This window comes from Phoca vitulina, unplaced genomic scaffold (assembly GCF_004348235.1).
Source record: "Phoca vitulina isolate PV1807 unplaced genomic scaffold, GSC_HSeal_1.0 scaffold33, whole genome shotgun sequence".
Lineage (NCBI taxonomy): Eukaryota > Metazoa > Chordata > Mammalia > Carnivora > Phocidae > Phoca > Phoca vitulina.
In genome coordinates, this window is record NW_022589736.1 from 2,416,183 (window position 1) to 2,440,756 (window position 24,574).

The 24,574-nt window shown below is 61.1% G+C and overlaps 4 protein-coding genes across 16 annotated transcripts in view; 2 read left to right on the forward strand and 2 right to left on the reverse strand.

Annotated features, from left to right (window-relative positions):
• AXIN1 (axin 1) overlaps window positions 1-1,722 on the forward strand; it is a 56,128-nt gene extending 54,406 nt beyond the window's left edge. For both annotated transcript variants that reach the window (XM_032425757.1, XM_032425758.1), the window contains 2 exons: window positions 529-696; window positions 874-1,722. In XM_032425757.1, the coding sequence (XP_032281648.1) occupies window positions 529-696; window positions 874-1,000 (295 nt within the window). In that variant the 3' untranslated portion in view covers window positions 1,001-1,722. The remainder of the gene's footprint in view (window positions 1-528; window positions 697-873) is intronic.
• A 348-nt stretch (window positions 1,723-2,070) lies between these two features.
• On the reverse strand, window positions 2,071-5,392 carry PDIA2 (protein disulfide isomerase family A member 2). The gene is made up of 11 exons (XM_032425817.1): window positions 5,148-5,392; window positions 4,285-4,491; window positions 4,081-4,214; window positions 3,863-4,000; window positions 3,673-3,789; window positions 3,464-3,589; window positions 3,193-3,390; window positions 2,978-3,098; window positions 2,717-2,898; window positions 2,316-2,426; window positions 2,071-2,192 (listed from the first exon to the last, which is right to left on the reverse strand). Exons 1-11 carry the CDS (start codon window positions 5,341-5,343, stop codon window positions 2,148-2,150), a joined length of 1,575 nt encoding a protein of 524 aa, XP_032281708.1. The 5' UTR covers window positions 5,344-5,392; the 3' UTR covers window positions 2,071-2,147.
• Window positions 5,393-5,503: 111 nt separating this feature from the next.
• On the reverse strand, window positions 5,504-7,847 carry ARHGDIG (Rho GDP dissociation inhibitor gamma). The gene is made up of 6 exons (XM_032425816.1): window positions 7,706-7,847; window positions 6,445-6,624; window positions 6,279-6,362; window positions 6,122-6,198; window positions 5,977-6,040; window positions 5,504-5,865 (listed from the first exon to the last, which is right to left on the reverse strand). The coding sequence occupies exons 1-6, from the start codon at window positions 7,776-7,778 to the stop codon at window positions 5,666-5,668; spliced, it is 678 nt and encodes a 225-aa protein (XP_032281707.1). The 5' UTR covers window positions 7,779-7,847; the 3' UTR covers window positions 5,504-5,665.
• Window positions 7,848-10,530: 2,683 nt separating this feature from the next.
• Window positions 10,531-21,794, forward strand: RGS11 (regulator of G protein signaling 11). Of its 12 annotated transcripts, XM_032425815.1 has the most exons (17): window positions 10,531-10,615; window positions 10,986-11,082; window positions 11,161-11,211; window positions 11,386-11,492; window positions 12,228-12,279; window positions 12,405-12,463; window positions 12,695-12,771; window positions 12,962-13,043; window positions 14,207-14,275; window positions 15,814-15,837; window positions 15,923-15,984; window positions 16,087-16,200; window positions 16,296-16,411; window positions 16,532-16,619; window positions 16,715-16,853; window positions 20,695-20,777; window positions 20,866-21,794. In XM_032425815.1, exons 1-17 carry the CDS (start codon window positions 10,571-10,573, stop codon window positions 20,987-20,989), a joined length of 1,389 nt encoding a protein of 462 aa, XP_032281706.1. In that variant the 5' UTR covers window positions 10,531-10,570; the 3' UTR covers window positions 20,990-21,794. The 12 variants fall into 12 exon arrangements, with proteins under 12 accessions (XP_032281706.1, XP_032281702.1, XP_032281696.1 ...); XM_032425811.1 differs by having other exon boundaries at window positions 15,808-15,837; window positions 16,296-16,619; XM_032425813.1 differs by lacking the exon at window positions 10,531-10,615 and having other exon boundaries at window positions 10,894-11,082; window positions 15,808-15,837.
• Window positions 21,795-24,574: the final 2,780 nt, after the last annotated feature.

Consider the following 24,574-nt stretch of genomic DNA (forward strand, 5'->3'; position numbering starts at 1 on the left):
ATGGGGAGTGCAGCCCAGCCTAGAGGCGGGGGCTGCATTGGTTCCAGGAGCCTGGGCGTCTTAGGATCCACCATGGGTTCTGGCCCTGAGAAGCTTGTTCGCCCACGTGATGTGGTCTGGGTAGGGGGTGCTGCCCCCCGCCCCCCTGCAGCCAGCTCAGACCACAGGGAGGCCTGAGGCCATGCAGTGGGTGCAGGAGGGTGGTGGGCAAACCAAGGCCCTGGCTGCTGTGGGGCAGGTGGGCGGGCAGGTGAGAGATGAGCTGGCGTCCTTGCTGTGGATCTGAGAGAGCATGGGGCCGGCGCAGGTCCGGCACCTCAGGATGGGACACCGCATGGAGTGAGGCCCCCGGGGGCTGGATGTGGCGCTCCGGGCGAGGGGGTGTCAGGGCCTTCGCACACGAGGCATTGAGGATGGCGAGGCCCACCGTCTGGCCCTTGCTGAGTGTTTCCTGGGGTCCTGAGGCCCTGTGGGGTGTGTCCTGTGAGACCCTGAGCCCAGCAGTCATCACTGCTCCTCTGTCTCCAGGACGAAGTCCCAGCGGAAGGCGGGCAGTGGGAGTGCCCAGCCATGTGACAGCATTGTGGTGGCCTACTACTTCTGCGGGGAGCCCATCCCCTACAGGACCCTGGTGCGGGGCCGTGCAGTCACCCTGGGCCAGTTCAAGGAGCTGCTGACCAAGAAAGGCAACTACAGGTGAGAGCCGAGGGGCTGGCTAGGGGCAGGGGACCCCGCGTGTGGTCACTGCACGTGTTCGGTGTCGGCTCCCAGCAGACGGGCAGCAGGGTCTGCCGCTCACACGAGGAGGGTGGGGCCGCCAGGCCTGGAGAGGAGGGCACAAGGCTCTCGTCTCCTCTCGCCCCCGTCCTGCAGATACTACTTCAAGAAAGTGAGCGATGAGTTTGACTGCGGAGTGGTGTTTGAGGAGGTTCGGGAAGATGAGACCGTCCTGCCCGTCTTTGAGGAGAAAATCATTGGCAAGGTGGAGAAGGTGGACTGACGGGCGGGCCTGGCCTCTGTGCCGGGTTGGGCCTGCGTCGGGCAGGGGCCGGGGCCGCACGCAGAGCGTCAGAGGGTCGTGCTGTGTTGTGTGCTTCACGCAGCTGCTGGGAGAAGGCCAGGTGCTGCCTGCCCCGCAGCCGGCCTCCTCTTGGGTCCATCTGTGTGCAGATGGGCGGGGGTCCCTTTGCGTGGTCCCACAGGTCTCCACCCTGCAGCTGACAAGGAGGGTGCCCTGTCCGCTCCTCAGTGATACTTAGAGAGTCCGCCTGAGCGGGGAGCCCGCCATGGGGCCGCATTGAACACCCTCTCCAGCGGCGCCCCGCTGCTGACGGCGGGCAGACGCACCCACTCCTCGCCCTGGCGCTCACACCGCAGGCTCTGCCCCCTCCTTCTGGGACTTGTCCGCCACACGGTACCCCGGTCAGGCCTGGCCTGGGCCTGGGGCGCCAGGGGCCCTGTGGGGGCCTCTGTAAATTGTACATGTCACCGAGTGCCTTCGACACAGCTTGTCTCTTGCCTGCCACTGTGTGGATCCGGCGATGGAGCCCCTTAGCGCTCTCCCTCCTCCATCCTTGTTTCCAGAGCGCTGGCTCAGCGGGTCCCGGGCCCCTCCCCTCTAAGGGCCCATGTAAATATGTACATTTCTCAGGCCAGGGCCAGTGGGGGGCTGCCCCTGCCCATTTTTCATGCGCTGACTTGTACAATTATCTTTTCAAAGGTACTTGGATAATAATGAAATAAAATCATTTTTGAACCTTCTCTGGCTGTGGAGTGTACCTGTCTTCTGTGATGGGGCCTGGCTGGACGGCCTGCCATCCCCTGCAGGCCTCGGAGGGTTAAGTGTGTGTGTGTGTGTGTGTGTGTGTTGGGGGGTCTTCTGGAGGCACGGGGACAGAGCTCTGGAGAGGGGTGGGTTCCCAGACTCAGATCTGAGTCAGGAATCTACCCAAAAGGGATGGGGGCAAGGGCTAGGCCCTACTCAAGATGGAACGGGGCCCAGGAGGCTATCTGGCTAACCCCAAGGGCCAGGCGGCCAGGCGTGCTCAGGAACCACACACACAGTCCAGGACCAAAGCTCTTTCTTTATTCACTGCCCAGCTCCCAGGGCACTGTTGTGGGGGCACCAGATGGCGATGGGGGGGCAGCTACAGCTCCTCTTTGGGCTCCGTGGTGGAGTTGGCAGGTGTCTCCTGGAAAGGGTCACAGAGGCCCAGCTTGAAGCTGCACCCTTAGTTCATCCCTACCCCTGGCAACCCCAGTGCCACATGTCAGGCTTGTCCAGAGAGTGGCAACCTTGGGACAGAGGCACCCACCGGGTCGGGGGCTGTGGGTTCCGCTGCAGGCTCCTCAGCAGGCAGCTTGCCCCCATTGTCCAGGAACTTGGAGAAGGTCTCCAGGTCCCTAGTGCTCTTGTATTCAATCACCTGAGGAGGGACACCAGGTTCTGGAGAATATACCCCACCCAGCCCTACCCTCCCGACACCTCATGTAGGCTCCACCCTCAAGCCGGGCCCTACCCCCAAGCCCACACCCTGCCTCGAGGCCACGCCCCCTCGAGGCCACGCCCACCGAGGACAAGCCCATCGGCGCCCCGCCCCTTGAAGCCCTGCCCACCCGAGGCCACGCCCTTCGAGGCCCGGGCCCCGTCTCCTGCCACCGCCGGAGGAACGCGCTGACCAAGCCCCAGACCTAGGAAGATGGGGTCCCGCCTCACCTTCCGACCCGGCCCCGCTGGGAAGTACTTGAGGGTAGGGAAGCCGTGCACAGGGAAACCCTCCAGCTCATTGGCTGTGGCGTCCAGCTCCGCGATGATGATGTCCTCGTGGTCCTTGTACTTCTCGGCCAGGGCCTCCCAGGCCGCAGCCATGTCCTTGCAGTGGGTGCACCACGGGGCATCTAAAGCAGCGGCGCGTTGGCACAGCCAGCAGGGACCCCAGCTGCCCACTACCCCCCACCCACTGCCTTCCACACTCACAAAACTTGATAAACACGTTCTTGGTTTCATCGAAAGCCACCTGCTCAAAATTCTTGCCCACGAGGGTCTTGACCGGCCGCTGATCCCAGTCGGGGGGCACCTCCTGGCTCAGGAGGTAGGGCTGGGGGGACGGGGCCAGGGGCTCCAGTGGCGATCTCCCCTGGGAACCGCTGCTCCCACCCCCCGCTCCCCGGGTGGGCAACTCAGCAGCAGACCTTGACGTGGCCCCCGAGCACGGCGTGGCAGAACGTGGTGATGGAGGCCGCGGTGACTGGCCCGCCATCCGCAGGCGCATACTTCTTGGTGGTCTCAATGTTGATCAAGCGCAGGGTGGGGGCCTCCTCGGCCTTCAGACCAAAGTACTGCAGCACGTGGTCATTGTCGGCACCCACGTCCACCACCACGAACAGCACCTGCCAACAGGGAGTCTGTGGTGGGCAGCCCACCTCCCTACCACCCCTTCCCCGCCCCGGGCCAGCCAAGTACCTGTCCCCGGAACGGAGGAGCTGCCTCCCCAAAGCCCACCAGCAGCTCCCGGTGCTGGGCCAGCGTCTGGTTGACGAACAGCAGCAGGTGGTTGAGGATCCTGGCCGCGAAGATCTTCGGAGAGGTCTGCAAGGGCAGGCCAAACTGATGGGCGCTGGCTCCCACGGACACGCCCCCACCCCTGCCACTGCTCCTACAGCCCAGCTGACCTGGCTGTTGAACTCCGTGACCAGGTGCATGCTGTGCATGAGGAGGAAGTGCGACAGGTCCCCCTGGTCCAGGCCCAGCTCTTCGTCCACTGGGAAGTCGGCCCGACCCTCGTCAAACTGGACGGCACTGGGTCGGTCAGCAGGAGCCATAGCCCCGACCCCCAGCACCCCCCTTGGCCCTGTGACCCACCTTCTTGAAAAGGACCACGGTGTCCTTGGTGAGGCCAAACTTCTGAAAGAGCTTCGGCTGGTCGGTAAGGCCAAAGGTCATGTCCAGGGCGTCCTGGGCCAGGGCCAGGAAGGTAGCCACATCCTCATCCTGTAGGTCCTAAGGAGCCCAAGCCTGTGAGGTCACCTGGCACCAGAGGCCCTGCTCCCATGGCCTGGACCCCAGTGGCACCAGCTCACCTGGAAGAAGCCAATGACCACGACATCCCGGCCGTCTATCAGTGCTTGGGCACCCTCTTCATCCTCCAGCCGGGTGGCACTGGGCCCCAGCCTCCGCCTCAGCCACTCAGCGATGCCGTCGGCCTCCCTGGGGCCTGTGAAGAGTCCCCTCAGCCTGGGCCCAGCCCAGCCCCGCCCCTGCCCGCCGGTGCCTGCTGCCGGTACCAGAGTACTCCTCCGGGTGTGTGCGGTTCCCGTCACGGAAGAACTTGAGCGTGGGGTATTCCGTCACAGCAAACTCCTTGGTCAGCTTTGCCTCGGCGGGCCCGTCCACCTTGGCCAGCCTGGCTTCGGCGGACTCTGCCGCCAGCAGGGCAGCGGCCTTGCTGTATTCAGGGGCCAGTGCCTTGCAGTGCCCACACCAGGGGGCATCTGGGGGATAGGGTCATGAGCGCCCCGCGCCTCCACGGCCCCAGCCTTAGCCCCGGCTCCCGCCCAGCTGGAGCTGGGAGACCTTGGCGTCAGTCAGGTCTGGCAGGGAGCATTCCTGTCCACACACCCCGCTCCTTCGAGGGCCCATCTGAGCCTCTGCCCCAGAGCCAGACTCCCCAAGGCCCCAAGGCCGGGGGGGCAGTGGCGGCCCCATCCTGCCAGCGTGTTTGAGAAGAATCCTCCAGCTGCCACTCCCTGAGGCCAGCAGCCTGGCCACCTGCGTCTGTTTGTGGAAGCCTGCAACCTAGGAATGGCTTTCCCATGTGTAAACGTTTGTAAAAATCTACAGAATGAGTAGGGCCTGAATGCTATCTGGTCCCTTACAGAAAGAGTTTGCAGACGGATGATGATCAAGGGTCTTCCCTGCACCTGCACCTCCCTCCCCAGTCCCACCCTCCCCTGCTCAAGCTGCACGACCCCCCCCCCCCCCCCAGGCCAGCTCAGTCCCAGGGCTTTGCTTCCAGGAGCACAGTGGGGGCCGAGTGCTCAGTGGGGAAGCCCTCTCACTGCACAAGCCCTGGACCCCCAGGGTGGGGAGCTGAACCCCCTGGGCGGCCCCGGGGGGGTCCTCCAGCCCGCCAGCCTGGTGCACTCACAGAACTGCACCAACAGCGAGCGGTGCTTCCGCAGGGCCGAGCCCAGGTTGCGCTGGCTCAGCACCAAGATCCCATCCTCCTCAGGGACCTCCTCCTCGGGGGGCTCTTCCTCGGGCTCCCCCGGCCCCGGGCCCTGTCCCCACAGGACTGAGGCCCCAAGTAGCAGCAGCAGCGGGAGCAGGAATTGGCCGTCCATGGCAGTGCCGGGCCCATGAGGCAGGGGGCAGATAAGGGGGCCGGGGGCCAAGCTGCAGCTGCCACGTGGCGCCCAGTCCTAGTCCCAGGAAGATAAGGCCACAAGGCTCCCCCCACCCACCCCGGGGGAGGGGAGGCAGACAGAAGCAACACCCAGGGCACTGAGACAAGGCGACTTTAATAGGACTGTCTGGGGCACAGTGCCAGCCCAGGGAGGGGGTATCCCAGGACGGAGCAGAGGGTGTGGGGGGTGTGATCAGTGACTGAGGGGCAGGGAAAAGCAGGACCCCGAGTGGGAGGACAGCCCCTGGGGTGGGAGGCGTTCAGCTCTTCCAGTCTTGGCAGATGTGGAGGCCCCACTCCCAGGACAGGTGGTCTGTCCTGTCGTCATCCGTGAAGAAGGACGTGACCACATAAGCACCCCGCACCAACACTCCTCGAGGCACTTCCTCCACCGGGGTCACAAACTCATACTCCTGGGCGCTCGGGCCGTAACTGCCCACCATGTACACGGCCTTGTCCACTGGGGGAGGGGGAGGCTGTCAGGGGCCACCCTCTGCCCCACCTCACCCTCCCCACAACCCCCCCCCCCCCCCCCCCCATCCCTGGGCCGGCCCTGCTTTGCCGCCCTCACCACGCAGGCCCTGGCGGTAGGTGTGATGCAGACACTTGAGGCCACTGACGATCTCCTTATTGACCTGGGGGACAGAGGGTGTTAAGGGCCCCTCTGGGGGGCTGACCTTGAGCTGGCAGGCATCCCCCATGACAGCTACCCTCACCTTGAAGGTAATCTTCACTTTGTAATCAACACCCTCCTTCAGGACAAACACCTGGTTTTTCAGCTCGGCCAGCTCCCCTGTTAGGGAAAGTGCAGCTAGGGAATGACCTCCTGGGATATCGCAGACCCTGCCCCAGGAGCCCCACGGGGGGCAGTACCTGTGAGGTCCATGGTGATGGGCCCCGGAGCCTGCTCAGACATCAGCGTCAGCCTGGTCACCTGCACGTTGGGCAGGCTCAGGTCTGGGGAAAAACCGGAAGTCACCAGAGTGCTCTCCCCGGCCTTCGCCCCTCCCCTCCCCTCCCAGCCCAGGGCTGTGCGTACCCGTGACGGGGGGCAGGGGCCCCAGCAGTGCCTGCTTGTACTTGGCCAGGCTCTCATCATCCGGGTCCAGCTGCTGGATCTCCTGGAGGCTCTTCCTCCCTGGGGCCCGGTACTCAGGCACAGCCTCATCCAGTGCCTCGTCAGGGGGCAGCTGTCTCCCCTCCTTGTCAGTCAGGAGGACTGGGGGTTGGGGAGGTGCGTGAGCCGCTGCCACCAGCGGACCCCGGTGTTCACTCATCATACTGGAGGCCCCCCATCTGGCCAGCTGTGCTGCTCACGGCCCACAGGAACTCAGAGGAAGCAATGGAGGCTCAGGGAGAGAGGTGGGGGTTAGGGAAGGGGACGTGCGCTCAGAGAGAGAGGGCTGCATGGGGGCTCAGGGAGAGGGGTGGGCTGGGAAGACACTGAGCAGCACCCACACCCGAACCTTTTAGGAAGGGCCCTGGGGGTTGGAGAAGGTTCCTGAGAGATGGAGCCAAGTGACATCCCTGAGGCACCAGCTGCCTTCTCTGGCCCAGTCATCCATCTAGGGCTCCTCCCTGACTCTGAGGCCAAAGATAGGGCAGCATGGGGGCAGACCCTAAAAGGGGGATAGCCCCAAGGACTGGAGGCCACTACTGTGGACCGCTGACCTCCGGGGTCTTCCCTAGAGCAGAGGCTCTGCCCACCACATCTCTTCACATCTCTGTATACCTTCCCGCTGTCCTAGGGGTTCTTGCCGGGGGTGCTCCTGGGTCGTAGAGGCGGTTCTCTCTAAACCTCTCAGCTTATGCTCTGGGGCTACCTCCCTGGGCGCCTTGAGACTCAGTCTCCTAGAGCCCCTTCCCATGATGCCCTAGGGCAGGGGTCTCTCTAAGCCCCTTCCCATAGTGTTTTGGGACAGGGTCTTTCCGACTGTGCGCCAGGCTTCTCAGGGATCATCACACGCCCTGAAGGAGCCCCAGCCCCACCCAAGGGAGAGGAGATCTCAGGGGCAGGTTCCCAAGGGGAGAGGGTCCCCCTGCAACCCTGGCTTCACAAACAGACCCGCCCACTCTTGGCTCCTTTGCCCCGAGTGTCTGGCCTGGACGAAGCCCCCCACCCCCGCCAGAGCCCAGTAGGGGGACCGCGCCAGGATTTCCCCACGCGCGCCCCCAAAGTTTCCGCGGGGGAGGCCCAGCCCCCGCCCCAGGCTGAAGCCTCCCCAACCCCCCACCCTCCACCCTCCCTGTCCCAGACCCCCGCCCACGTGGCCACCCTGGCCCCAGCCCAGCCTGCTCACCTCGGGCGCACAGCGCCAGCCGGAGCAGCTCCAGCAGCTGCGCCCCCAGCTCACATGCGTCCAGGCCCAGCATGGTGGCCCGCGGCCCGGCTCCGCCGCGGAGCCGCCGAGGAGCCGCCGCCCGCCCCGCCGCCGCCCGGCTCGGCGCTCAGCCCCGGCGCGACTGCGGTGAGCTCATCCCGGCCGGGAGCGCCCCCCGCGCCCAGCGCCGCGCCCGCGCCGCGCGCCCCCAGCCGCTCCGCGGACCCCGCGCAGCCCCGCAGAGACGCGCGTGTCGCCCGCACGGCGCCGGCACCTGGTCGTCCCCGCCGCGGGCGCCCCAGAAGCCCGCACAGCCGCCGCGGTGACGGTCCCAGCCGCCGGCCCAGGCTACACCCCGCTCTGTCCATCAGAGCGGCCCCTCCCCCACGGCGCCCGTGAGAGTCTGGGGGATTCTCCGGGGAAGCCCTCTGGGAGGGGCGGGTGGGGCTGGGGGCGCCCAGTGGAGCAGGTGCTCCCCGCCTCCCCCAGGCCCCTAGGCTCTCATTACCTGCAGGTGGCACAGGCCGCACTTGGGGCTCGACAGGTTCCCCTCCCTTCCCCACCCCCACCGGATCTTCTGTCTGGGCAGTGGGGACTCCTGGAGTCTGCCCAGCCTTGGGAGCTGCGGGATGCGGACGGGGGTGAGTGTCTGCGCAGCCTTGTGGCTCCACATCCCGGAGGCGTTAGCACAGAGAGACCTGTGTCCACATCACCCAGAGACAAGGGTCCCACCCTCCTAGTGAGATGCAACATGGAGTCAGTCACATAGCCATTAGTCTAATGTTTATGGACTGGGCTGCGTGAGTGTGCTGCAGGTCTCTGGGCGGTGTGCACCCAGACCATAATGAAGCACCCTGTCCTTGAGGAGGAAAGGACACTGATCCAAAGCAGAATCCTGGTGGTGGAGGGCTGAGAGAGGGGCACAAAAGGGGCTTCTGGTCTTGATGCCTAAACAAACCTTGGGGTGGGCAGATGGGGGCAGCCAGTGCAGGGAACAGGGGTGAGCTGCGCGTCAGGCTGGGGATCGCCGGAACAAGGGTCTGAGTGGAGGAGGTAGAATACCAGACCAAGCCCCCCTTTCTTCTGTATACTCCTTCTATGCCCCCATTTCTAAGGACACCCAGGCATCATACCTACCTTTTGCATAAAACAAGAGGGAGAGGGTTCCCCTGCCACCCTGGCTTCACAAACAGATCCCCGTCCACTCTTGGCTCCTTTGCCCCTGAGTATCTAGCGTGGACAAAGCCTCCCTACCCCCACCAGAGCCCAGTCAGGGGACCGTGTTATGATTCCCCCACCTTTACCCCTAAAACTTCTGCAGAGGAGGGCCATGGGTGCTGGGGGACACATGGGCTTGGTGTCCATCCCCCTTGGAGTTCCACCTGTCCACAATCTTTCCAAGGCAGGATTCCCTCATTTCTGCTGCCCTTTCCCCAGGGGTGGGGATGGGGGGTAGTTGGTTCAGAAGCCACTTGTTGAGGCTGGGGACAGCTATGGCCTCTGGTGGCCCTCAGCTTCTGTAGATACCCACCCATCCAGAAAGGACCGTCAGGCCTGGGACCAGCCTGACCCCACCTGTGTGGGTGGGGATGGTTGGGAATTCACTGGGATCTAAGGAAGGATGGTACCCTGATAGAGGTAGCCCCCAATCCGGTCCCCCTGCCCCAGCTCATCCTGGACCTGGCCTTGTCAGCAGTAGAAATGGATCAGTCTAAGGCTGTAGGCCAAGGGCCACCCCCATCTATCCTGCCCTGTCCCCAGCACCCCCAGAGGGAGGAGAGGAACTCTATCTCCAAAAAAGCAGAAATAGACCTATTTGAACTTCTTAAAAATGGGGGCGCCTGGGTGGCTCAGTTGGTGAAGCGTCTGCCTTCGACTCAGGTCATGATCTCTGGGTCCTGGGATCAAGTCCCACGTGTTTGGGCCCCCTCTCAGCGGGGAGTCTGCTTCTCCCTGTCCTCCGCCCCGGCTCATGCTCTCTCTCGCTATCTCTCAAATAAATAAAATCTTAAAAAAAAAATGTCCAGCAACAGGGCTGTGGGGTGGTAGTGGCCAAGCTGCTGGAGCAGGGAGAGAAAGGGCCGGGACAGGGCCCCGAGCCTAGAGGATGCAGGTGCACCATGAGTGTGTCTGGAGGTGGGGGCTGGGGGGTGGGCGCTCAGAGCCTCTCTCTCCATAAAGCTCCTCTCCCACAGTCTCAGATGTCCTGCATCTGTGGAGTCTCTGCCTGTTCCCCAACTGGTCCTGCCCAGGTGTCCGTGCAGCTGGGGGAAGTGAGCTTTCTGCCATCCCCCCAGGCCTTGATGGACCTGCACAGCCCTCCGGTGTCACACCAGCCTGCAGGCGCTGACACGGTGTGACGTCCGGCGTCCCAATCACAAACACACTCCTGGGGCACACAAACCCGCGCCCTGACTGCACAGCCCCCTCCACCACGAGTGTGGCCTCATCCCGAGGAGGCCACACAGGGGCTGGCTGTGCGAGGCAGGTGCTACCGGTGTCCCCCTCCCCACCCCACCTCCCCTACAAGGAGCCTCTCCTAGAGACCCTCCTCTCCCTGAGCCCCCCCACCTGTCCCAGCTGAGCTGCGATACCCTCACAGTCCCCCACACCAGCTGGGGGCGGGGCCCCTCCCACGGGCCTCAGTTTCTCCTGACGCGGGGGGAGACTCCTCCAGACTCCAGACCCCAGACCGTGCGGGCGCTGAGGCTCACACGGCCGGGGGTCGGCGGGGCTGCGGAGCCGAGCTAGCGGGGCAAGCTGGGCGGGGCGTGCGGGCTGGGGGCGGGGCGTGCGGGCCGGGGGCGGCTCCACACCCACGCGCCATCTGGCCTCACCGCCGCCATGGCCGGCGGACGCCGGGGTGCGCAGATGCCGCATCTCAGCAAGGTGGGTGCCGGGTGGGGGTCCCGCCATCCCCCGCCCCCGGATTTCCCGGCATGCGAGGCCGGGAGCGGCAGGAGAGGGGTGGGTGCGGGTGCGCACGAGTGTGGACGCAGGTCTGGGGGCGATGGCACTGTGTGAGGCGGGGCGAGGCGGCGGAGGCCGGGGCTGGGGGGGGAGGGGAGCGGCCCTCGCCTCCGCCCCTCCCCCTCCCCCGCTCCTCCGCTGCCCGCCGCGGCCCCAAATCCCACCATCATGCGCGTTAATCTTCTCTGAGCTCACCGATCCCGGGCATCCCGGCCCGTTGCGGGGAATCAGGATGTGGGGGTGGGGGGAGGCCGGCCGGAACAGCCCCTCAAGGCCCCCCTTCGCCCAGATGGAGCGGGTGGTCGTGAGCATGCAGGACCCCGACCAGGGCGTGGAGATGCGGAACCAGCGCCTGCGCATCACCGTCATTCCCCACACCGTGGCTGGTGAGGCGCCGCCGGGTCCGGGGTTGGTGGCGGCCCTGCCTCGCCTACCCCTGCCCCATGCCAGTCTCTGGTGTGCAGGCAGCGACGTCGTGGACTGGTTGGTCCAGAAGTACTGCATCTCAGAGGAGGGTAAGGGGGTTATCCCGCCCCCTGCCCTCTGCCCGGGGGTCGCTGTGCTGATGGCCAAGGCTGGGCCTGCTCAGGGCTCACAGGTGTTAAGGTTGAGCCAAGTGCACTGGGGAGGGAGAGCTCCCAAACTGCTTCTCCCAGGCTGAGCGCTCGCCACCCTGCCCCTCCCCCCAGAGGCCCTGCACCTGGGCACCCTCCTAGTGCAGCACGGCTACCTATACTCTCTGCGCAGCCCCCGCAGCCTTGTGCTCCGGCCAGACGACACACCCTACAGATTCCAGGTCAGGTGCAACTGGGAGCAGGTGGGAACCCCAAACCAGCAGCCCCGCTAGAGGGGACTTGTGGAAGGGGGGAGACTGAGTTTGGAGTAGGAAGTGGTGATGTCATCACAGGCCTGGGTCCGCTGCCCCTCCCCGGAAGGCCTGAACTATGAGTGTCCTGTGATAGAAAGACCTGATTAAGGGGAGAGACCTTTAGTTTCTCTGAGGCCACAACAGGGCCCCCATAAAGGGTATAGTACTTGTGGAGGATTCTGATGGTTTCCCTGAGAGTCTTTAAGCCCCCGCTCATGAAGAAGTCTGTGTGGTACCTGAGGACAGGATCCTGGCATCTCACTGTGTATCCCTAGTCACGGTGGAGCTCCCCTGCCTGGCCTCGTGGCTACAACAGGGACCCAGGCAGGGTTTGCTCTCAGTCCTCACCCACAGTCCTCAGCACAGACTGAGTACATGCATGACTTGCGCAGGCCCCACCCCACCCCACCAGGCAGTAGGGACTCAGGGAGCCCAGTCAAGGAGGCAGTGCCTGCACTGGGCCCCAGGGGGTGAGCAGAACTCAGTTCCAGGTGGGGAAAATGGCCAGTGGTCTGTGAATCTCCAGGCTGTGGGCAGACAGGCAGGTTCTGAGGCACCGCCTGGCCAGCCCACCCCCTTCCCAAGGGATCTGGGAAGGTGGACAACTCCTGGGGTGGGGAAGGCCCAGGAGGTCCTGGACACCCTGTCCCTGCACCATACCAGACGCCCTATTTCTGGACGAGCACCCTGTGGCCAGCTGCTGAGCTGGACTATGGTGAGTGAGGAGTGGGCTCTAACCCGGGACAAGTTCCTAGCACTGTTGCCCTCCCACCCGAGTGATGCCACAAGGGTCGAGGGGCAGAGATTTTTCCTCTGCAGCCTGGCCCCCTGTCCTTCCAGCCATCTACCTGACGAAGAAGAACATCCGAAAGCAGGGGGCCCTGGTCGGCCACGAGAAGGTGGGACCCCCCCGCCCCTTGGCTGAGTCCAGCCAGAGGAACCCAAGCCCCGCTCTTGGCCTCTTGGCTCTGGGGCCTCACAGTTTGCCCTGGAGCACACAGCCTAGGCCCCAGGAGAGTGCAGACACACAAACACGTCATCCCTATGTGTCTCAGCGGGGAGGTGGTTGGTCTGCACCCCCAAGCTGGACACAGGAGGGGTTACCCAGTGGAGACCTCGACATCCCCCAGGAACACTACGACCAGCTACACAGGAAGATCAACCACACGTGGGACCTGGTGGTGATGCAGGCCCGAGAGCAACTACGGTAAGATCTTGCCCTGCGCACCCGGAGTGGGCACTGCCCGGGAGGCCCAGTAGTACCACCGGGCACTATGGGGCCAGAGATACCATTGCCCAGGCTTGGCTCCCCACCAGGCTCTGGCCTGAGGGTGGGGAGGGGGTGGGCAGGTGCTACGGTGGGCGCCATGTCTCCCCCAACTCCACCCCCCCCCCAGGGCAGCTAAGCAGCGCAGGAAGGGGGACAGGCTGGTCATTGCATGTCAGGAGCAGACGTACTGGCTGGTGAACAGGCCCCCGGTAAGCCCCCTTGTGGGTGGGGAGAGGGGGGTGTGGTTCCTTGTTCAGCAGTGGGGTCTTGCTGGGAGTCTGTGTGCCTCCCTCAGATGCTCTCTCTGGACCTATATTTTGAGCCTGTGGTAAGGATGGGGCTTTTGGGGTCCCAGCAGGAAGTTCTCGTTCTGGGACCCATCAGAACCCAGAGATCGCAGGGCCAGTCCACACAGCACAACAAACCAGTCTCTTTGAGGTCTAAGGGAGGAGGCAAAGTGGAGCCAGGCTTATCCACAGCATTGAGGGACTGGGGTCACAGGCCAAGAACTTCTGGGGGCACTGGCCTGGAGTTAGGCCTTACCCAGAGCCATGGTCTGGGCAGGTGGTTTGCAGTCTGTGTGGGGCTGTGGAGCCGTCAGATCTACCATGAGTGGGGGTTCCTGTGGGAAAAATCCGTGAAAAAAACAGAGCGAGCCACCCACAGGTCCAGCACCTCACCCGGGGTGTGTGTGTGTGTGTGGGGGGGTGGCTGTCTCTGGGAAAATAATGGCTCATCTTGCGCCTGAGGGCCAGGTGGGTGGGTGGGGGGAGGAAGGCGGGGTGGACGTGGCCCCAAGGGTGTGTATGTGGACTGAGGGCAGGGCCATGCAGGGCGAGGGTCCAAGTGGAGGGGACTCTGGGAATGGCAGCTGGAGCTTCCGGGGCAGCGGGCATAAGGGCTGTGCCCTGGGCCGCGGTGAGGAAGAGGCCAGACCAGCATGTGTAATTGAGGACAGGGCAGCAAGATGCGTGGCAAGTGACCGTTTCAAGACGGGTGGTGAGAGGGGTGCCTGGTCGGCGCAGTTAGTGGAGTCAACTCTCGGTCTTGGGGCTGTGAGTTTGAGCCCCACTGGGCACACAGCCTGCTTTAAAAAAAAAAAAAGGATGGTGAGGGTTGTGGTGTGAGCAGTCAGGAGTCCAGCAGGGAGGTGAGCTCGCCTAAGGGGAGGTCCCCGCAGGTGTGGGACAGGTAGAGAGGAGGATCAGCCTCTGCAGTGCCTCCGAATGTCAGTCTCCGTGTTACAGGATGATGTGCGGGTGCAGAGCTTCAGTTTATGGAGGCGGGTGGGGGGCAGGAACACAAGGCTGGGTTGGGTCTCAGCAGCCCGCCTGGGCTGTACCCCCACCTCATCTTGGCCTTCCGTCTGCAGCCAGGTGTCCCCAGCGTCCTGGAGCAGGGTCCAGAGCGCAGTTCCGGCACGGCCGGGCGAGTGCAGATGGTGAGGGCCCTGCACACGTGCCCCCAGGCCATTCCCCGCCACCCCTGCATACATGTCTCCCCACCCCAACGTGGGGGCTGCCCATCCGTCCGTCCGTCCGTCCGTCCATCCATCCATCCATCCAAATGGCACTTGACCCTGACACCAAGAGGCCCTGCTCTGCTCCTGGCATTACTCGCCCCTGCCTACACCCCCACTCCCAGGCTTCTGCTAACTCTCACCTCTTGCCTCCCCAACTTGCTACACTGGGTACAAGTAAGTGTGATGGGGCTCTGGGAAGGGTGGGAGCTCTTGCCCAGGCTGGGACAGCCCCAGGGTCCAGGGCAGTTGGAGATGTGCCCAGCAGAGCCATGGGCCTGAGAGGCCTGGGCTGAGCCAGCCACCTCCCTCCAAGGCCTCTGGTCGCCGCTGGACAGACATGTCCAGACCTGGTAGCAGCTGAGCCCTCTGTTCCAATCCCACAAAACCGAAAATATACAATATCTAGTGCCTTCCAGATAAAACTTCTTCCTGACAAAAGTCATTGTACAATGCACATCATTGTAGTTCGTGATCACAGGTTTGTAATTTCCTCATTATAAGGTCGGCCAAAGAGAGCCAAGACCAACATTGGAGATCCCAGGCATCCTGAGCAATTTGTGGGTGTTGGGAAGGGTCAGCCCGTCACCTGGCCCTGAGGATGCGGCAGGCACGCTCTGAGCTCTGAACAGGATGGGATAACCTTGAGCACAAGTTAGCAAGACTAAGTCCCCCATGCTGATCCTGTGGCCATATTTCTCATGTATCTGCTGGGTTTTTTTTTTTTTTTTTTTAGATTTTATTTATTTATTTGAGAGAAAGAAAGAGAGAGAGAGCATGAGAGGGGGGAGGGTCAGAGAGAGAAGTAGACTCCCTGCCGGGCAGGGAGCCCAATGTGGGACTCGATCCTGGGACTCTGGGATCATGACCTGAACAGAAGGCAATCACTTAACCAACTGAACCACCCAGGCGCCCTATCTGCTGTTTTTTTAATTTTTTTTTTAATTTTTTTTATTTTTTAGATTTTTTTTTTATTTATTTGACAGAGAGAAAGACAGCCAGAGAGGGAACACAAGCAGGGGGAGTGGGAGAGGGAGAAGCAGGCTTCCCGTGGAGCAGGGAGCCCGATGTGGGGCTCGATCCCAGGACCCTGGGACCATGACCTGAGCCGAAGGCAGACGCTTAACGACTGAGCCACCCAGGCGCCCCTCTGCTGGTTTTTTTTAAAAATGATCTAAATACATTTGAAAATGTGAAATAGGGACAATTGGGAAACTGTAAGGTAACTTTGACAGCGTGTGGGCTCCATGGAACGTTCTGGAAACCTCTGGACTAGAGGCCTCCAGATGCTTTTTGGAAAGTCAGACGCCTCCATTAGAGGAGGGGGCTTCAAGAGGCAAGGCGGGGTCCTGAGCCATTTTCTACCAGCCAAAGGATGGACTCATGAGCCCAGGGTGGGTGGTCAGTCCCCACAGGGCCTGCCTTCTAATTGCAGCCCATTTGGCCCCTTTCAGACCAAGAATACCGAGTTCTACAAGCGGGAGGTAGGTCCTAGGGGTGGGTGGCAGGGAGGGGCCTGGGCTGGCTGACCCCCAGCCCAGGCCCCACCTCATAGGCCTCACGTCCTAGATGGAGCGCTGCAGGAAGGCCCTGACCAGGGCCCGGGTGAAGTCCTCCGTCTGCCTTGAGGCGTGAGTGGGCTGGGGGGCCCAGAACGCAGACCCTTCCCCTAGTGCCCTTGTCCCCACAGCCTCTCCCTGCACTGGCCCCTGGCACCGCCCCCCACCCCGTAGGTACCTGAAGTTCAGCAGCCAGCATGGGCCACACGACCCCATCATGTCAGGGTGCCTGCCCAGCAACCCCTGGGTCACAGATGATGACACCTACTGGACCATGAATGCACCCAGGTGAGCCCAGGGTGGGCAAGGGGCACTGCTCCCCACCCTTCCGTCCCACTGGCCCATTCCTTGTGCTCCTGACCAGCCCCTCCGTGTCCCCTCAGCGTGGCTGTGCCCACGAAGCTCCGCGTGGAGCGATGGGGTTTCAGCTTCCAGGAGCTCTTGGAAGACCCTTTGGGACGGGCCCATTTCATGGACTTCCTGAGGACTGAGTTCAGTGGTGAGAAGCCCTATGCCCTGCTCGAGGGCCCTGGGAGGGCACTGCTGCCGAGGACCCTCCGGGTTTCTGCCAGCCCTGGCCACGGCTCGGGTGGGCCTCACCTGGCGTGTGGACCTCCAGCTGAGAACCTCAGCTTCTGGGAGGCCTGTGAGGAGCTGCGCCACGGAGGGCAGGCCCAGGTCCACGCTATGGTGGACGCCGTGTACCAGTGAGTGCCGAGGGGTGGGGACCGGCCGGTGGTGGGCGGGCGTGTGGAGCCCACACCCACTGGGCCTGTGTCCTCTCCCCCTCCCGCCGACACAGGCAGTTCCTGGCCCCTGGTGCTGCCCGCTGGGTCAACATCGACAGCCAGACGATGGAGCGGACCCTGGAGGGACTGCAGCAGCCCCACCGCTACGTGCTGGACGATGCCCAGCTGCACATCTACATGCTGATGAAGAAGGTGGGCGTGCGGGCCCGGAGAGCGTGGCAGTACCCTGCCCCGTGGGGGCCAGCCCCTCCCCACTGCTCTCCAGTTCACACCTGCAGCTTAGGCTCTACCTTACAGAGGAGTAAACTGAGGCTCAGAGGGGCGGAGGGCTTGCCCCAGCCTCTTGCTTAAGGAGAGGTCCAGTTGTGATTTTAAAAAGTATTTTAGGGCGCCTGGGTGGCTCAGTTGGTTAAGCGACTGCCTTCGGCTCAGGTCATGGTCCTGGAGTCCCGGGATCGAGTCCCACATCAGGCTCCCTGCTCGGCAGGGAGTCTGCTTCTCCCTCTGACCCTCCTCCCTCTCATGCTCTCTGTCTCTCGTTCTCTCTCTCTCAAATAAATAAATAAAATCTTTAAAAAAAAAAAAGTATTTTAACATGGAGGCGCCCGGGTGGCTGAGTCGTTAAGCTTCTGCCTTCAGCTCAGGTCATGATCCCAGGGTCCTGGGATCGAGCCCCGCATCGGGCTCCCTGCTCTGCGGGGACCCTGTTTCTCCCTCTCCTGCTCCCCCTGCTTGTGTACCTGCTCTCGCATTCTCTCTCTCCGTCAAATAAATAAATAGAATCTTAAAGAAAAAAGTTAATGGAAAATTCCAAATGTAAACAAAAGTATAGTAAAATGATGGATCCTCGTGTTCCTACTGCCTGACTTCAAAAACAGTCAACTCAGGGCCGGTCCTGACCCCTCGTCCACCCCTGCCCACTGCCCCAACCCTGTGACTTTCAAGCCATTTTCAGACTTCTGTCTGTGTATTCAGGATCCTCTAAAGGATGTGGACCCCCTCCTTCCCTTTCCAGTGTGACCCCAGATGCCAGCACCACACACTGAACACGGGATATTTATTCGGTGTCCTCAAAGAGCTGGTCAGGGTCCAAACTTCCCCACTTGGGCTCTGTGCCTAGTCTCTTGTTGCCGCTGTAACAAATCATCACAAACCCAGAGCCGTAAGACGGCGACTTTTTATTCCGTCACCGTGTGCAGGTCAGAAGTCCCACCCAGGTCTCCTGGGGCGGAGGTCAGGTGTGGGTAGCGCTGGCTCCTTCTGGAGGCTCCGGGGTGGGGTAGGGATCACGTTTCCTGCCTTTCCCAGCTTCTGGAGAGAGTGCCTTCCTTGGCAAGTGGCCCCTCCTGCGTCCTCATAGCCCGCAGTGGAGCATCTCCAGCCTGTCGCTCCAGTCCTTCCACAGGCTCCTCTTTGGCTTTTAGGCCCCGTGGTGACACTGGGTCCACCTGTCCAGTCCAGGGCATCTCCCCACTTCAGTCCCTTTGCCTTGTAAGGGACACGACCACAGGTCCATAGGGTAGGGTATAGACATTTCTGGGGTCTTCTCTGAATGCCGCAGCCAATAAATATCTATTTTCTTTTCAGTTTGCTTGAATTTGGGTCCAAAGCAAAGTACATACGTTAGAATTCGTTAATAAATTTTTTAAATCTCTTTTTCTAAGTAGGCTCCACACCCAGTGTGGAGCCAACATGGGGCTTGAACTCATGACCCTGAGATCAAGACCTGAGCTGAGATGGAGTCGGACGCTTAACCCACTGAGCCACCTAGGCGCCCCAAACCTCTTTTGTACGTTTATTTATTTAATCTCTACACCCAACATGGGGCTCGAACTCATGACCGTTGAGATCAAGAGTTGCACACCCTTCTGACTGAGCCAGCCAGGCGCTCCTCTTGAATCTCTTTCTAAAGTACGGTTTTTGGGGGCGCCTGGGTGGCTCAGTTGTTAAGCGTCTGCCTTCGGCTCGGGTCATGATCCCGGGGTCCTGGGATCGAGCCCCACATCGGGCTCCTGCTTGGCGGGAAGCCTGCTTCTCCCTCTCCCACTCCTTCTGCTTGTGTTCCCTCTCTCGCTGTGTCTCTCTCTGCCAAATGAAGAAATAAAATCTTTAAAAAAATAAAGTACGGTTTTTGTTTTGAAGGAGTTGGAGGTCCTTTGTCCTGTAGTTGCTCACAGTCTGGGCCATACTAACGGTGCCCTCGCGGTGTCTTTGGAGTGTTTTTCTGTTGCCTGTGTTTCTGGATGTTGGTAGTGATGTTTCAGACTTGATCAGATTCATCTTCAGTTTTATTGTGTGTGTGTTTGGTTTCGTGGACAGTATTTTTCCTCAGAGATGGTGTTCGGTGTGTCCTCCCGTCAGGAGGTACGTGGGGCCCAGCTGTCTCCCATTTTGTGCCGCGAGCAGCCCCTGGCAATTGCCGGCCAGACCCCTGATTCTGTTCGGGTGCGGAGCCGGCCCGTCCCTGCCTCTGTTGACGAGCTGGCACATACTCAGAGGCATCTCCCCTCGCCTGCTCTTTGTCGCGCGGTCCCCCAGGGAGGGCACAGTCAATGCCTCATTCCTTATTTTCCACTTTTCAGAATAATGACTTGGACCCACCGTGTCTGCCAAGGGTGGTCAGTGAGTTGGAGATGTTTTTAATACCACGGTAAATCCATGCTCTCAGCAGATGGCGGGTTTCATTCACGTGGTTCTTACTCTTCCTTGCTGTGCAGAGGGCCCCCCCCGCCATCCCCGCGTTGGCTCCTGAGGCATTTGATGTGTTCTGACATCTGCCGCGGCTTGTCCCAGGCTCCCCCTGCGCTGTTCCCGCAGGCAGCCCTGGCCCTTCTAGGCTCTTTGGAAATCGGGACCTGTGCACCGGACGAGTTCGTTGTCACCTGGCTTATTTGCAGGCCTTTCAGTGAAGAGAATTAGGAAACAGAAGTGTTTTAGGTAGAATATATCAGGAGTTCATCCTGACACGGCTAATTCAGATGCAGGATTACACAGTTTCCTTCAGCTCTCTGACTTTCATCTCTTTCCTCACTAACCCGCTGAAAACCGTGGTTTGCAACAAGGCTTACATAATGGCTCACTCGCTTTTCCTCCCATTTCACTCAGGAGTCCCAACCGAACGACACAGCACTGCCCTTTACGATGCACTCACCGACAGTGGTTTACTTTTTTCTGGTCCTGGGGACGCCCCTTGAACAGCTCCGTTGAGTGTGGTCAGGGTGCTGTCACCCTCTGGATGCCTAGCTCACTCATTCCCCTTTACCTTCGATGTACAGGAATTGATTATTCCTTGTTTTGTTTTGTAATTATGTGAAGTATCCACACAGGTTCAAAATCCAGTCTACAAACAAGGTACATTTCAAGATTTTTTTTTTTTTTTTTTTTATTGAGAGAGAATGATAGAGAGCATGAGAGGGGGGAGGGTTAGAGGGAGAAGCAGACTCCCTGCTGAGCAGGGAGCCCGATGCGGGACTTGATCCTGGGACTCCAGGATCATGACCTGAGCCGAAGGCAGTCGCTTAACCAACTGAGCCACCCAGGCGCCCAACAAGGTACATTTCAAATAAATCTAGTTATGTCCCAGTCCTTCCACAGTCTTCCCGTCTTCCCACTAAAATTAACTGTTTAAAATTTATATTTATTTTTCTTTTAAAAACATAAACAGGTTCATAGATTTCTCTCCTTTATTGCATACTGTACAGTTTTTCTCGACCTTGCGTTTTATTTTGCTCCATGTCCTCGCCCTCACTCTTGGGGTACACCAAGAACCAGGGGAGGTACTACTTGGGATTTCCCACTGGAGGTCCCATGGCTCACTCCGAGTGTGGGCACTGGGCCCCTGCCCACCTTTTGAGGGTTAATGGCCCCACTGGCTAGGAGCCCAGGTCTCCCTGAGTCTGTCTGACATGGTCGGGGCAGGTCTGGGATGGTTGCCTCCAGCACTGTCCACTCGGGGGGCTCTGGGGCTTGCAGGGGCCCCCGCAGTGCCAGGCTGGACCCCCAGCGGAAGCTGGCTGAACGCCATCTCTTGCAGGACTCCTACCCAAGGTTCCTGAAGTCCTCCGCATACAAAGACCTGCTGGCAGAAGCTGTGATTCCCCCAGAGGCCAAGAGACGGTGAGCTGGGCCGCGCCCTGTGCCCCGGGCAGTGAGGCAGGCGGGACCCACAGAACCGCCCTGTGCTCAGGTCCGCTCTCCTCTACAGAGTGTTCCCGTTTATGCGGAAGCCGCGGCATTCAAGCCCCAGCCCTGCTCTCCTTCCTGCCTCCACCTCTGGGGAGCCTGTGGCTGCAGCCAGTGGCCCTGATTGTGGTGACGGGGGCACCTAGGTGGGCATAAAGCAGGAGGGGGAAGTGGCCATCCTTACTGCTTGCCCGGGGTCCTCACAGCTTTGAGACCCCTGGCGTGGGCGTCCCCTAATGCCTAGAGGGCCCGCCTTGCCCCTATGCCCAAGGGTGTCTTGGGCTCCCACCTTTTCCCTTGTCAAGCCCTCCCCTCCCCAGAAGGGGCTGGGCCAGGTGCTGATTCCCAGGAAGGGGTGTCATTGAGCTTGGGTCACCTGGAGAAAGGTAGGATGAGGTGGGTCAAGCAGATCAGGCCACATGAAGGCCCTGGCATTCTGTGGTCTGCAGTTCATTAAATCGCTGGCGAATACCAGGTGGCTTCCAGCAGGGGGCACTTATCATGAGGAACCGCTGGCCTCAGGGCAGATTTACCCACAGCCCTTGGCCCAGTGTGACCCTGCAGGGACCCCACACCATGTCCCCAGTTCCGCTGGGGCCGTGCTCAGCCTTCCGACCAGCCCAGAGCTGTCCTCATGGGTCTTGCCCACACTGTGGCTGTCACTGTGCATGTCCCAGACCTCATCCCGCAGGGACACTTCCAGCTGGTGTCCTCGAGGCTGGGGCTCCTCTGCCAGAGCTGCACAGACATGACTCCAGTGTCATCACCTGTGACAACCGGCCCCGGTCCACGGCCAGGGCAGGTGGAACCCTTGGGGAAGGGGGTGATGCCAGACCCAGGGTGAAGTACAGTCGCTCCTTTGGGGTGCAGCTCTGTCAGGCCAGAGGGGGGGTGCCACCCATCCCACTCCCACCCACACCCGGCCCAGAAATAAAAGACCCTTGCCCTCACTCTGAGCCCACCCTATTGTGGTCCGACTTGTGGACTGTGGGTTGAGTGTGTGGTGTGTGGTGTGCACGAGTGAGACGTACGGCACATGAGGCATGTGTGGTGTGCATGAGACATGCAGGCGTGAGGCATGTGTGCGTGTGAGGTATGTGTGGTGTGCGTGTGAGCATGTGTGTGTGAGGCATGTGGTAGGTGTAAGGCATGTGTGTGTGAGGCATGTGGTAGGTGTGAGGTATGTGGTGTGTGTGAGGTATGTGGTAGGCGTGAGGCATGTGTGTGTGAGGCATGTGGTAGGCGTGAGGCATGTGTGCGTGTGGCATGTGGTAGGCGTGAGGCATGTAGGCGTGAGGCATGTGGTGTGCGGCATGTGGTGTGCATGTGGCATGTGGTAGGCATGAGGCGTGTGTGTGTGAGGCATGTGGTAGGCGTGAGGCATGTGGTAGACATGAGGCATGTGGTGTGCATGTGGCATGTGGTAGGCATGAGGCATGTGGTTGCGTGAGGCATGTAGTAGACGTGAGGCATGTGGTGTGTGTGAGGCATGTGGTAGGCGTGATGCATGTGGTGTGTGTAGGGCATGTAGATGTGAGGTGTGTGTGTGTCAGGCGTGAGGCGTGTGTGTGTGAGGCATGTGGTAGACGTGAGGCATGTGTGTGTGAGGCTTGTGGTAGGCGTGAGGCGTGTGCGTGTGGCATGTAGACGTGAGGCATGTGTGTGAGAGGCATGTGGTAACGTGAGGCATGTGTGTGTGAGGCATGTGGTAGGCGTGAGGCATGTGTGCGTGAGGCATGTGTGTGTGAGGCATGTGGTAGGCATGAGGCATGTGTGCGTGTGAGGCATGTGGTAGGCGTGAGGGATGTGAGGCATGTGGTAGATGTGAGGCATGTGGTGTGTGTGTGAGGCATGTGGTAGGCGTGAGGCATGTGGTGTGCGTGTGAGGCATGGTAGACGTGAGGTATGTGGTGTATGTGAGGCATGTGGTAGGCATGAGGTATGTGAGGCATGTGGTAGATGTGAGGCATGTGGTATGTGTGTGAGGCATGTAGGCGTGAGGCATGTGGTGTGCGTGAGGCATGTGGTAGGTGGGAGGCGTGTATGGTATATGTGTGAGTCGTGGGAGGCATGTGCTGTGCATGTGAGGCATATGGTAGGTGTGAGGCATGCGGTGTGCATGTGAAGCATACAGTAGGCGTGAGACGTGTGTCTGAAGCATGTGGTACGCATGAGGCATGCGGTTACGTGAGGTGTGCGTGGTGTGTGTGTGAGGCATGCGGTAGGCGTGTGAGGCATGTGGTAGGCGTGAGGCATGTGGTAGGCGTGAGGCATGTGGTAGGCGTGAGGCATGTGGTTACATGAGGCATGCGTGGTGTGTGAGGCATGCATGGTGTATGTGAGGCATGTGGTAGGAGTGTGAGGCATGTGGAAGGCGTGAGGCATGTGGTGTGTGCGTGGGGCATGTGTGGTATGCATGTGAGGCATGTGGTAGGCGTGAGGTATGTGTGGTGTGCGTGTGAGGCATGTGTGCATGAGGCATGTGGTAGGCCTGCAGTGTGCATGAGGCATGTGGTAGGCGTGAGGCACGCGGTGTGCATGAGGCATATGGTAGGCGTTAGGCATGTTGTGTGCGTGTGAGGCACGTGGTAGATGTGAGGCATGTGTGCGTGTGAGGCATGTGATAGATGTGAGGCATGTTGTGTGCGTGTGAGGCACGTGGTAGATGTGAGGCACGTGGTGTGCGTGTGGGGCATGTGATAGATGTGAGGCATGTGTGCGTGTGGGGCATGGGGTAGATGTGAGGCATGCGGTGTGCGTGAGGCATGTGGTATGCGTGTGAGGCATGTATTATGCATGTGAGGCATGCGGTAGGCATGAAGCATGTGTGGTGTGCATGTGAGGCATGCAGTGTGCGTGAGGCATGTGGTATGCGTGTGAGGCATGCGGTAGGCGTGAGGCATGTGGTAGGTGCGAGTCATGCATGGTTGTGCGTGTGAGGCATGTGGTCCGTGTGGCTTGAGGTGTGAGGCGCGTGCAAGCTGGGCAGTGGTGGTGGACAGTGGGGGGAGTTTGGGTATCAACAGCGTTAGTCACGGAGGGTCCCACATCAGTGGGTCCATAGCAGAGGGGACCCAGCTTTCAGGCTGGACTCAGGCTGCAGACTCGGTGGTCCTCAGAGGGGACAGTGGGGAATGCCGTCTGTGCTCTGGCTGGACAAGGACGCCTGAGTGCTCTAGGGGAGTCAGGAAACTGAGTCCCGGGAGGTCATGGGGAGAAAGGAGGCTCTTGGTGTTCAGTCCAGCATCTTCTGGCCAGTTGTGCCCTAAGGCCTGCGTCACAGGGAGCCTGGCATGGATCAGAGCTCCAGAGGGACCGTGGGCACGGCTGCTTCATTTGCAAGTCCAGGCTGCACGATGCCCACCAGTGCGGGCATCTCCTGGGCCCGCCTCTAGCTCCTGCCCACAGTCTCAGGACCTGCAGGGTGGTCCCTCCATGCACTGCGGCGGGCCCCGGGAGGCTGAGGGGCACTGCTGTGGCCCCTAGCCCTGCCCTACCCCCAGGGATTTTCACCTGTGGACTTGTCACTGCACGCTGTTCCTGAGGCCGTGTGGGCTGGGCAGCAGCTTCTCACAGTGATGAGGGTCCTGCTCCTTGGCAGAGTCCCCCCCCCCCCCCCCCGCAGGCTCCTGCCGCCTGGGCCGCTGCACCCCTCAGGGACCCCTGCTTGTCCTGATGGGCACACACCCACGTCCACAGGCTGGGTTCCTGACTTGAACCAGGGTGACCGG